This window comes from Octodon degus, unplaced genomic scaffold (assembly GCF_000260255.1).
Source record: "Octodon degus isolate 3935 unplaced genomic scaffold, OctDeg1.0 scaffold00021, whole genome shotgun sequence".
NCBI classification, from domain to species: Eukaryota; Metazoa; Chordata; class Mammalia; order Rodentia; family Octodontidae; genus Octodon; species Octodon degus.
The window spans coordinates 15462401-15475477 of NW_004524597.1; the positions used below are offsets into that span (position 1 = coordinate 15462401).

Below are 13077 nucleotides of genomic sequence, written 5' to 3' on the forward strand. Positions count from 1 at the left end.
AATGTTTATGTTCTTAAATGTATCAGCAGAAACATCCCTCCAGATATTAAACATTACTCCTTCTGCCAAAGGTTCCCAGACCCTTCTCCCAGGCAGTCCTCAGCATAGGTGACCCCTTGCAGAGTCACCACTGCCATCTCTTGCTCCAGGTTAGTTTTGCCTGTTCTTGGGCATCATATGAATAGTACCACACTGAGGGGTGTGTGTGTGTGTGTGTGTGTGTGTGTGTGTGTGTTTGCCAAACTTAAGAATGAGCCCGTGGCCTTTGCGCTGAGCTACATCCGTTCTTGTTTCATTTTCTATTTTGTCACAGGGTCTCACAAACTTGCTAAGTTGCTCATGTTGAGCTCAAACTTGGGATCCTCCTGCCTCAGTCTCCCAGGGTGACACCATGTCCATCTTGACATGGTGGACTGTGTCACCATGTCCATCTTGAATTCATGTTAGTGGTATTTGAGGTGAGCAGTTGGGGGATAATTAAGGTTAGATGAGGTCCCGACGGTCATGACCCCACAATGGTACTGACGGTCTACAGGAAGAGAAGAGAAACCAGAGCTAGCAGGTTTCCTCTGTCTCACCATGGGATGCTCTCCGCCATGTTGGCATGTAGCAAGAAGACCCCTACCAGGTGCCAGCACCATGCTTTGGACTTTGGCCTCTAAGACCATGGGCCACATAAACTTCTATTCTTTATAAATCATCCAGCCTCAAATTATTTTTTTTTATAGCAATAGAAAACAGATGGAGGCAGTGACTCTTTGGATCTGACTTCTTGGCCTCCACGTTGGGCCCATAAAACTCCTGTATGCATTTGCTTGTGTCAATGTCTCGCTCTTCTTCACTGCTACATGGAACTCCATCACTGTGCTCTGAGCAGTGCACCCTTTGTGAATCTCTTCTCTCAATCAATGCTTGTCTGCGTGTCCATGTGTTCCACTCACTGAACTTAGTTCTTTTTGTGATTTTGACCCAAGGAGCAGCTTCTGTCAGGCACTATACATAGGTGTTAAAAGAACAGATAGTTTTCCACAGGTGTAAAAAACTATCTTCCTGATACTAGTCAGGATCAGAGCCTATCAGTTGGGCCAGAAACATAGGTACTTATTGGTTCATGTTTTGGTTTCCTAAGAGACCTGAGAATGTGGGGGAGCAAAGGAAGCAAATGAGGTTTAGTGGATGTTTTTCCATTCTTCCCTTCGTCTGAGCTAAGTGGCAGATGATGGAGTCCAGCTGTAATTTAGAATCAAGCGCTTGTACCTGACAGTGGTGCTATAATAAATGTGTGGCTGCTGTCCTCTCGGTGTCCTTTCTCTGCTACTTTGAAATCTCATAAATACCGAGAGCATGTTGGTAAGATGCCTGCCTGCCTGCCTGCCTGCCTCTGCTGGCTCCAGTGGGGCAGCTGTGGTTGCTAGGTTCAGCTCCTGGTTGCTAGGGATTTTGTGGTCCTGTGGTGGCCCAGAAATATGATGGATCAGTGGAATATGCTTTTGCTATTAATCGAAATGTTTTCACGGTGGATCTCTCAATGTCACCACATGCTTTGATGTTGTCCCGATTGGTCAGTGATCCTTACACATTTCCCAGTTAGAAGACTAGCTTGAGTAGAAGGGACAAATGGCTTGGGATGGGGGTCAGGAAAGCCTGCTTTTAGTTTTGCATCTGATGTTAAATTTGCTGTGTGACCTTGGGCAAGTGTCATCTCATCTCCGAGCGTGGGATTTTGTAATATTTAAGGGCCTGTCAGTTTGAACAGACCATGGTTCATCAGCCAAGTTCTCCAAGCAGGTCAACTGCAAGCCAGTCTCTTAGCATTTTGGCAACAGCATTCCTGTTCCCGGATCACTTCCTCTACTCCACAGGCTTTTGGGCTGAGTCTTCTTGGCCAGATGGCATGTGCACAAGCATCTCAAACTCATTTTAATATTCAATCAAACATAATTGGGATCATAAATCCGAAAAAATACACCAAAATCTCTACAACCCATAAACATTTGCTCATGTCATTTTTCTCTTTCCTCCTGATTAAAAAAAATGTTTTGGCAGTTTCCCACTGCTCTTCTGTGAATGGCGGTCACATTCATTCCACTTTGGTTGCTAAGGCAGGTTAGTTGTTGTTGGTGGTAGGCAATGTCTTGAAATGAACCTGGACTCATGGGCTTGCTGTGAGATCCTGACTGATTAATGATGTCTGCATGGGCCCAGGCATGGGCATGGGAGCACAGATCAGCCTCAGTACTTGTCAACCATGGCTAGAGTTCAAAGCCCATACTCTTTAATATTGTGCTTGAGACCTTCAAGCTCTGAGCTTGCTGACTTCTCCTGCCTTGTCTCTGCCCTTTTCTGTCTGACCCATCTCCAAAAATAACATGCAGTGGACCAACAGTTGTCTCCAAAAATCTCCTTTATATATATGGCTCTCTTTGCCTATCAAGTCCTCTATTCCATTAATTGGTCAACATTGCGTATTTATCTTTCAAATGTCAACCATAATTTTGTCTATCTTGTAGGATATCCTAATGACTTTCTAGTATGGGCTGACTTAGTTACTCATTCATTCTGCTTGGATCTAGAGTCTCCTGCATAGCTTATTCCTACTTCATTCCTTTTACGAATCTTTCCACGTCTACCTAGAGAAGGCCTCAAAGTCAAGGTCTGGGTATGCTTAATCTTTGCAGCTTGGGACCAGATTCAGCACAAAGCAGTGCCTCAATAAATCTGTCTTGATAGTATATGGGGCTGAATAGAAACTACCTTGGATCCCAGAGTCACAGCAAAGTGATTTTTATAATTTTCCCAGCAGTCAGAGTTTGGATGCTAACACTCCTTAGCCTAATCATAGATAATTTACTGTGGTAATAAACTGACCGCAAGTCCTCCAAGACTGACCCGGGCAAGTCATGAATTTGCATTTCTGTCTCATGATGGCCTCTTTTGCTTTCTCTCTCCCTTTGCTCTCAGCCTGAAGACAAGCAGAAGGCTGCAGCAGCCTTTGCCCAGCTCCAGGGTGCCATGGACACGCTGGGTATCACAGAGGGTGAGCAGCGGGCCATTTGGCGGGTGCTGGCGGCCATCTACCACCTCGGTGCTGCGGGCGCTTGCAAAGGTATGTTCCTGCTGTTTGGCCTGCCTGGGCAGCCAGCTGTCTCCTTTGGCAGGTGTCTGACAAGACCCTTCTCTCAGTGAGGTGGGGACAGGGTCAGTCTGTCGCCTTTCTTGTCTCTGGAGCTGCTCTTTGGGAGGCTGTGAAACCAGGGATAGCGAAATAGAAATGGATTGGAGCTTTCAAGCACACCTGGCCCAGCATTGTGCGAAGAGTTTTCTGCACTAATGGAGACGTTTTCTACCTATGTTGCTTGCAGCAGCAACCACCAGTTATATGTGACTGTAGAGCATTCAGGGTGCAGCCAGCATGACCAAGGGGCTGAGGTTTTAATTGCATTTAATTTTAATTTAAACATAAGCAGCCAGCTACACCTGGCGAGTTTGGACTGTGCAGCTGTTGCAGATATGTGAGCAGGTGGGGGTGGCAGTGAAGCTGCTGTTTCTCCACAGACGCCAAGGAGGTGGCCTCGCATTACACTTGAAGGTCGAGCATGCCTGCTTTCTCTCCCTCTGTAACTGCCTGATGGCTGAGGACTCCTCTTCAAGCTCTGGCCTCTCAAGTGGCTCCATTCACCCCTCGTGCCCTTGTCCTCTTCCTGCCCAAGCATTCACTGTGCCTGCAGATACTCTCTGTGGCATCTTTTCTACTCTGACTTTAGCTATACTCTTGTCATCATAGACTGGGTATTTGCCTTTAGAAATGTTGTGCTTGGGTTACTGGAATAAGCTCCTTGCCAACACCTTTCCGCTTCCTTCTCTCCATCTCCATCATGGCCACTGGGTCTGTTCTGTGATGCTGAGCCACTGCGCTGTTCTATGAAGATGTTCCTGGATTTTCCCCACATCTGCAAAATCAGGCTACATCCCTTGATCTGGCATTCAAGGCTCCCTACTTCGCCCTATCTCTGATTTCTTCTGCTCCTTCTTTGGCACTGAATAAGGTTCTGGGGAGACAGCAGGGATCAGAAACAACATGGTCCCTGCCTCATGGGGTACAGGGGCCCTTGCATGGTGATTGTGTCCTTGCCTAGCCCCTTCTAGCAGGAAGCCTTCCTCTGGGCTCAGGATATAGAGTTGGAACTTACTTGTGGAATAACTTGTGCATAAATTGAGGCCTGTCTGGTGACTCTGGTGATGTCTGGGTTGTCCCCTGAGGGGTGATACAGTCCTTAGGGGAAACAACACCATCATTCCTGCCATTGCCACATTTGTGGGTCTCACATCCCCTTCCTTTAATTAGCATCCATTTGAGCCACACATAGTAACCAACAGAACTGATTCTGGAAGCTTCTAGAAGTTATGCTGAGTCAGAGGTAGGTAGCGTGCAAATTTCACAGTTAGTCCAAGGCAGGACAGACATGCTTGGCTGGGAAGATGTCACTTACCCTCCCAAAATTCAGCCATGAGCCATCCTGGGTGTTTTGGTTGCTAGGATGTCACTGCCATTTTCTCCAGGGGGCTGTGATAGCTCTGTCTCAGCTCCTAGTCACCGAGGCCAAGCTGGGCCATGTATGCCAGAGAGTAAGGCTGTCCAACCCAGGGCATGTTTCTCTTCCTGTGTCACCCTAGTCACCAGTCGGAACCCCACCTCTTGTCTACACAGGGATCACCCACTATAGTCCCTAGCCCTCACCCTCCTGCTTCCTACTTTTGTACTGTCTGTGAACTAGGAATAGTTTGTAATGGAATAGTTTATAATGGAAAACATTTCCATTATATGAAAAAGCAAGGATAATGCAAGACATGAAAATTATATGGTAGTCAAATTATGGTGTCCGTAATTAAAGTTCTTTGGATCACAGTCACATCCATTCATTTACCTGCCTATGACTGCTTTTACTCAGATGTTTCATGGCCTGCAGAATAGAGAGAGTAATTATTGGTTGTCCCTTTATAGAAAAAGTTTTCTGACCCTTGTTCTGAACCATTTCAGTGGAGGGCCATGAACTCTAGGGTCCTTGTGCTTTTGCACTTGTTTGATTGTGCTCTAGAAAATTCCTCTGTTCTTTTCATATCTAGCTAGATCAGGGGAAGCTAACCAAAAATTCTGGCTCTGTTGCTAATTAATCCTGTCAAGTACTGCCTGCCTTGATTTGGCCAACATGTAATGTGTATGTATGTGGAAATGTAAAATTGTTCTCCATAAATATATACAATTAAAAAGTGGCTACTAAGAAACACAAGAATACACTTGTAACCCCAACTTGCTGTGTTACCTTAGGCTGTCTCTCTGGTCTCAGTTTTCTCATCTGTGAAATTCTGGAGTTGAATCAGTGTCTCAGTCCATTTTCAGTTGCTATGAAAAAGCACCTGGGGGCTGAGCGATTTATTGAGAATAGAAGTATATCTGGCTCAAGCTTCTTGGCTGGAAGCTCAAGACCATAGCACTGGCATTCAGTGGGGCCTCCTTGCTTGTTGTGTGGAGGCAAGACAGAAAGGGGTGTGTGGAAGAGTGAGTTCCCTTTGTTAGTAAAACCTCTCCCCTGCCCCAAGCTGGGAGCTAATCCACTCCCTGAATGGCTTAGTAAGTGGTTGAGGGCATTCACTTCCCAAGGGCTCTAAGCAGTGCTATGCTAGGCCTCTAGCTTTCAAAGCATAACCTTTTTGGGAACACACTCAAGCCACAGGAACTGCATGAGAGGATGTTTTTATTTTGTTTTACTGTAGACCAAATCCAGGGTCTTTGCACTGAACTGTATGTACCCACTTTCTTTTGTATTTTGAGTCAGAGTCTCACTTAGTTGCTCAGGCTGGGCTAGAACTTGTGATGCTCCTGCCTCAACCTCTCAGGGTGCTGGGATTACAAGTGAGCATCACTTTGCCCAGTTTGCATTAAAAGTTTTTAACTGGGCTCAGGACCACTGCCCTGCTCCCAAGCCAGCATTTTCTCTGCGTATTTCAGGGTGTGTTCATTTCCCAAAATGCTGTGGCAAATTACCACAGCCTCCATGGCTCAGAACAACAGTCGTTTTTCTCTCCCGCTCTGGGGAGCAGAAGCCCAGGGTCAAGGTGTCGGCAGGGCCATACTCCTCAGAGGCTGTAGGGGAGCTCTGTCCTTGCCTCTCCCGGATTCTGGTGTGTGGTTCTGAGCATTCCATGCCCTGTGGCTTCCTCACCTTACCCTGCAATTCTGGCTTCTTGCGGTCTTTGCCCCTAAGTTTCATGCCTTCTGCCTCTCCTAGGCATACATACTACTGGGTTTGGCTAAAGATCTGATTTTGAGATCTGTAACTAAATTATACCTGCCAACAACCTTGGTTCAAATTGGTCCTATCCATGAGCACCAGCAGTTAGGGCGTGGACCTACCCTGTGGGCCACCACTGTACTCACTCTGTGGAGTCATGACAGGTGCTGAAATGGTGAGGGTGCTGTGATTTTCCCACAGAGACACAGAATATGGAGCTTTCACCAAGTGGCTGCCCTTGGCCCCTCCCTGGAAGTTCAGGAATTACCCAAACCTCTGGAATCTGGAGGCTGTCCCAAGTAAACCTGCCTGGAATAAGAGTTACCTTTTCATGTAGTTATAGCACTTTAAATCTAGAAAGGACCTCAGAAGCATCACATACTACTTAAGATGTAATGGTAGTCATGGCAACCGCAGCAGGAGGAGCCAACATTTGCTTAGCACCGATTGTACTAAAGCTGTGTTCCAGGCATACATATGTGTTCACTCATGAATCTGCCCACCAGCCCAAGAGGAGAGTGCTTTTGTTGCCTCATTTTATGGAAAAGAAAACTGGGGCACAGAGAGGTTGGATGACCTGTTCAGCATTGCACAGCAAGGAGGTGGCAGAGCTGGGATCAGAACCTCATCTATCTTGCTCCAGAATCTGAGCTCCTAACAGCTCACAGGGAGCAGAAAGGAGCCATCTAGGTTTACCCAGGGAACATTTCTGAGCACAGGGCCTTTCCCAGGCCCAGCATGAGACTCCCTTCATCCTGAGCACACAGACTAGGGCCAGACTAGAAGGTTCCCTCAAATCTTCTCCTCTCTGAGGATACTGATTTCTATGGGGAAAGGAGAGGTAGAGGCTTTTCTTCCAAATTCATAAAGGACCATGAAGATACTAGGGTGGGAGTGTCTGATTGGTGCATGTGATAATTTTCCTGGCCCTGATTGGATGGGGCTCCCTGATTGATAGTTCCACCCAAGCCCCACTTGTGGGAAAAGAGTGCTCCCTGAAGGCTCAGGCTGCCATCTTGTCCTGCTGTTGTGTGTGTCGGTTGGAGGGTATGCTTCTTCTTTTCAGCATGGGTGGAGTGTGGGGACCACATTGACTTTCTTCGATTGTGTCAGTGATGGAGAGTCACCTCAAATAGGATGAACTGTGAGAACATTATTCTCTGGGGCCTGGAAATCATGTTTCTTTTGTCGTGTCACTGAGCCTGAGCTGAGGACTCCAGATCCCCTGCAGCCATTATATCTTCTCACAAAAGCCACCTCAGTCATGGGGATGCTGCAGTGCTGACCTTGTGCCCGCATCTGTGCTGGATAGAAGGTGAGAAAGGACAGGTGGGGAGGACACTGTCCCTTCCTGAAGATTTGCCATCTCGTGGGGAGAGATGAGATTCCTGAACTTGAAGTCATCGCCATCTTTGTTCACTGGTGGCAGTTGAGGCTGTGCTGACCTATGTAGCACAGAGCAGGCAGGCATCAGTGCTTGAGGGTTTGTGGAAGGAAGCAAACTCCCTTAACAGAAAGGAACACTGAAACCAGAGGCATAGGTGCCCTGAAATGCAGGGTGTGGGTTCCCACATGTGGGCTCCTCACTGAACTTGGCGGAGCTTCTGTGTCCTCTTCCTGTGGGTTACGCGGAGGGGTGATGTGGGTACTGAGTGGAATAAAGACAAGGAAGGTGATGAGCCTGGGCTCCCTGGAAGCAGGCTCCAGATGAAGATTTGAGGGCTCTCTAACGCTTATTCAGGAGAGGCAATGGGCCTTGGAAGAGGTTGGGAGAGCAAGGCAGGAAGGGAAGGCAGGCAGATGGGCTGAATCAAGGAGCAGCTTAGCTCTGGGCATTGGGGCTCAGGCCCATGAAGGGTCTCGGGGAGGCTGAGGACCAGAGCTCTAGAGGCGAGGTGGCTGGGTATTTATCCCCCACTTCCTGCTGCTGGGGGCAGGGCATCCTACCGCTGCATCACCTCCTGTGGGCTGAGCCTACCCCTGTGCCCTGAGAAGGCAGAGGTGCAGAGGTGAGAGAAACACTGCCTGGAGAGCCTGGGACACTGTGGATGACCTGCGCAGAACAGGGAGGTGAGGCAGGGAGGTCAGCTGTAAGGCCAGCTCCAGGCAACACTCAGTAGCACACAGCTTGATGGATTGGTATCACCCAGCCAGTCTTTGATGAGGGAGACACAGCCCTCTGCCTGGACCCAGCAGCCAGGTCTGCTAATTGCTCCCTCCCACATGCCTCTGTAGGGTTGGGGAAGAAGGCCAGTCCCATGAGGGGACCCTGGGACCTGCTTTCCAGTGTCCATACTCTCACTTGCACCCTCTTTGCCCCAGCTCCATGCAACAGAGACCACAAGGTTCCAAGCCCAGCAGTCTGTCACCAGAGCAGTGAGGGAACCTAGGTTCCTTTCTGTCCTGGGATGGGGCGGGGCCAGCAACCCCACAGATGTGGGCTCAGAACCTGCCCTGTCCACACACAAGCCCATGACAATGAAAGAGAAAGTCACATTTATAAATATTTAATTAACACATGATTATGGCAATAATTCCTCCCCCTCTCCCTTCCCACCCACCTTCTAAATTATTTTAAGAAGAGTAGCTGTCGGTCTGCCTGGAGGCCCCCCTCCCCCAATGATTTACTCACTATATATTCTGCTTTGGAAGGTTTCATAATAGGTTGTTCTAAAATCAGCTATTAAAAATTTCACAGCCGTATATAAATGTCTTTGCTTTGTGTCATAACAGATCATTTTGAAATATATTAAGAATCATTTTCATTAATCAAGGCTTTTTCCCCCATTAAAATGATACTTTCCTCCCAGTGTGCCTGGCTTTCTTAGCTGAGTTGGAAAGCCCTGATCCTATTATATGGAACTAGTATCATCCCTGTGGGGAGATGGTGGTGGTGGTGGTGGACTTCTAACCACACTCAGGGTGTTAGAACCCATAAAGCATTAACAGCCGCCCCTGGTATGGGTTTAGAGTTTGCTGGTTTCAGAAGCACTTCTACCTCTGTGATACTTGTGATCCAATTAGACTCGGGCAAGAGCAGGGCCTTGCATAAGTCGGGAGCCCTTATGCTGGGTGAGTTGGCCTCGGTACTTCTGAGCCTCAGTTTCCTCCTCTGCGCAGTGGGGCTCATGCTAGTACACACTTTGCAGGCCTCTTGTGAAGATTCAGTGAGCCAGAAAAAAGGAGTAGAAGAGCTAGTGCCCTGTCGCGGGCTTCCTGTGTATCCACCTTCCTCCGCCTCTGTAGATGAAGGAAATGGGGCTCAGAGACGGAGACCGCAGAGCGCTTCTCTGGCGGCATACAGCTGGTGCCTGTGGGGGTGAGGGTTGAGTCCCTTGCTGTGCCAGAAGCCTTGTGCTGAGTGCTTATTGATCAGGTGATATCATTACTTCTTCAGGACAGTTCGGAGGAGTGAGAGCTGTTTTGATGCCCCTTTTACAGAGGGTGAGGCTGAGGCCTTTAGAGAGGTTCATCCTTGATCCTCAGGATGGGACGCCTACCTGATGCAAGAGATGGGCTGTGGCTCCAGCCCAGTTTTGGGGACCACATTTCTTCTCTTCCAAGCCCCTGGTGCTGGGTTCTGACCTCAGTTCCCCTCAGGGCCACAGTGGAGTGCTCAGTCCCACAAGGGCGACCCCACTGAGGCATCGTTTGCAGGTCCAGGCCTCCAGTCTTCCTGACTGTAATGTGGAGAGCTCTCACAAGTGCACCTCAGGGGGCGACAGCTCCTTAGCATGACTCACAGAACTCAGGAAGGAATGCTCTTCACTTTGCTGGTTAGTCCAGTGGACGCAACTCAGGCAGCCCAGGGAGTGAGCTGCACAGGGTGACACCTCCAGTTGTGCCCACCCAGTGCTCCCCTGAACCACCAGCAAGGGGCTCCAGAGGAAAGCCTCCAAGAGAACTGTCTTCCTGAGTTCTGTGTCTGTCCAGGCTCCCATCTTGCTTGGAGGTGTCTCAGCTCATACCAAGGCCCACAGGCTGCTGGGGAGAGCTGGTAGCAGTGAGGCCCTCATACTCACTTTCTGTGCTGAGCTAGAGGCTCCACTCCAGGCCAGAAAAGAGATTCAAAACAGCATCTTAAGGGAGCCTCTGTCTGCCATTTGTTCACATGCAGCGGTTTTGACTCAGAGAGGTGGTGTGACGCGCCAGAAGTGTCAGAACTCAGAGCCGTGTGATCCTAAGGCTCTCAGGCTGTAGTAGGGAGCAGGGCCCTTCATGCCTACTGTGCTGAGATGGGGCTCTTTTGAATTCAGCATTCCTGAATTCAAAGGGCTCTTCCCTAGGTGGGCTATGCTTTCTGACCCAGGATGGGCTGTCTGGGGTCAACAGTCCCCATGTAGGCTTCCTGGTTGTCAAGGGCAACTGTACTTCTGCTCAGCCTGGCAGTCAGGGGTGGACTTGCTGTGCCGCACAAGCCCAGGCAGTGAGGAGAAGGTAGCTGAGCTTGGTCAGATGCTGCCCAGCCAGGCTATGTGAGGCTGGCATGGTGGATGCCATTGTGGGTCCCCTGATGTCCTTGTTGTTCAGGGGCATGCCCTCCGCTCCCCTTACTGCTCACATGCAGTTCCTGAATTGGTCTCCTGGTGCCCGGCTGTTGGGGGATGGCATTGGCAGCCATGTGGAATGTGCTCTGCCACACCAGCCTTCTCCCCATCCTTTAGCAAAATCAGCCCCACTCTGCAGCTGGGGAAACTGAGGGGCCTCCAGGAGAGAGAGAGAGAGAGAGAGAGAGAGAGAGAGAGAGAGAGAGAGAGAGAGAGAGAGTGCTCAGGGGGTGTGGGGAGACTGTGCCCAGGCTTGGACTGGGACTCAGGTGTGTCAGGCTCAAAGGCCACCTTGTTCCACATGGCTTGCCAGGGGCAGCAGTTTGCCGTTGAGAGACAGATGGTCCCTGGGGCTGTCAGGCTGGGCCACCAAAACAACACAGAGCTTCTTCCTCAGAGCTACAGCTGGAGTCTGGCTCCCACCAGGGGACCTTATCCCCCAGTCAGCTCCTCCAGGTGGATACCACCTCTGTCCCCAAAGCCACCAGGTGTCTCCCAGCAGGCCCCTGGCTTCCCTTGTCCCCATCCCCTGCCCATGGTCAGCAACCACCACAGCCAGGTGCCTCCCTGCTATGCCAGGTTGTGCTTTTCAGCAGGGCTTTGTGTCCCACACAGGTGGCCAAGGGCAGCTCCTGCCTGGCCTTCTCCCGTTCCTGCCCGCTTGCTGTGCCGGGCTCGCCTGCAGCCTCCATGCTGTGTGCTGCGCTGTCTCCAGCTGTTCTCCTCACTGTGCCTGAGGGGTCCTGGTGCAGTGGGGTTGTCACTGTCTCCTGCCTACTTCCCCTTGTTGAGCCCTCAGCTCCTGATTCCCAGTTCCACTCATGTCAGTCCCTGAGTACAGGTGAGGCCTGGGGTCCCCGCTGGGGTATTCAGAGCAGCTTCTGGCTGCTTTCACTTTGTGTGACGATTATTGCTTATTAGGTTACTAATACCAGTTATCTCCTTCTCTGGGACTGAGCTGTTCACACACAGAGCCCTGGTCTGGTTCTGCTCGTTGCTGCAGCCTGCTGTCTAGCATGGGTCCCATACAGTACGTGTTCAATAAACACTTGTGGACTGACTTCTCAGTGGCTCTGAAAGGCGGGGAGGCGGCCACAGAACAGAAGACAGATGAGAAGTGAGCCTGTCGCCTTGGCAGGTGAGGGAGGGGCCACGCCACCAGACAGATGGACAAGAAGCACCAAATAAAGACCCCTTGGCTCCCATGGGCCTCCTTCCTGTTCACCTGGACTGCTGGCTCCTGGGGTGAGCTGACACTTATTTGAAGGGGCTGGGCACAGCCAGCCATTGGCGCCCAGGCAGCCTGCCCTCATGGTGGCAGCGGGCTGCACCCGTCCGCCCCTCTATGATGTGTCCTCGGCTCCCTTTGTCTCTTGGTTCGCGGTTGCTGGTGGTCTCTTGGGAAGGTAGTGGGAGGGCCTCTGAGGGCCAGCAGCTCACATCAGGCAGGGGACACCACCAGGGCACCTGATGCCAGCTGCTGTGCTGGTTGCCAGGGCCTGTGGTCACCTCGGCCACCCCTTGAGCCTCAGACTGCAGCCCCCAAGTTTGTGCTGCTCCGCTTTGGCAGGGAGTTGCCCCTGGCATGGTAGCGGTGCTGTGAGTATGGAGTGGCAGTGAGCAGGGTCTCTGGTGGCACCTACTCGGTAAGGACAGGTTGGGAGACAGGGGCCCTGGGCCTTGGAGTTGAACAGGACACATTGAGGTCCAGCTCCCTGAGCTCCTGGATGTGTGACAAAGCCTGCATGAGTGACATTTTTGATATCATCCACCCTGTAGTCAGACAGTGACCACGCAGCGCTTGACCCGACACAGGCCCTCAGCAGGCTGGGCTCTCTCCTGCATAGAGCGCTCTTGCAGCCTGCTCTGGCCCTCGGCACTGCAGCAGCCCTGGAGCAGGGAGTGTGGGTGTGCAGTCCCTGTGGTGGCCGAAGAAGCCACACTGCGCAGAGATGCTCCTTCCCTAGAGGACACACACTTCCGTGCCAGCGAAGGGCAAGGTTGGAGCCAGATCGAGCTCAGGACTCTCAGCCCAGGGCTGTTTCCACAGCTTAGCAGAAGGTCCTAAGAGATGGGGAAAGTGCGGGGGTGTGGGGGCACAGTGCCCGTGACCCGGCTCAAGTGCAAGCGAGGACTCAGCACTGATTGGCACTTCAGTTACTTGCCCTGTGGCTCACAAGCCCACCTCCATGGCTTAAACCATTGTCACTCATCTTTCCCCAGGCTTCTGGGCACCCACA

At 50.8% G+C, this 13077-nt stretch overlaps 1 protein-coding gene across 3 annotated transcripts in view; it reads left to right on the forward strand.

The window, feature by feature from the left end:
* Nucleotides 1-13077, forward strand: part of Myo18b (myosin XVIIIB) — a 279250-nt gene that overhangs the window by 43959 nt on the left and 222214 nt on the right. For all 3 annotated transcript variants that reach the window (XM_023711848.1, XM_023711846.1, XM_023711845.1), the window contains one exon: nt 2962-3106. In XM_023711848.1, coding sequence (XP_023567616.1) covers nt 2962-3106 — 145 coding nt within the window. The remainder of the gene's footprint in view (nt 1-2961; nt 3107-13077) is intronic.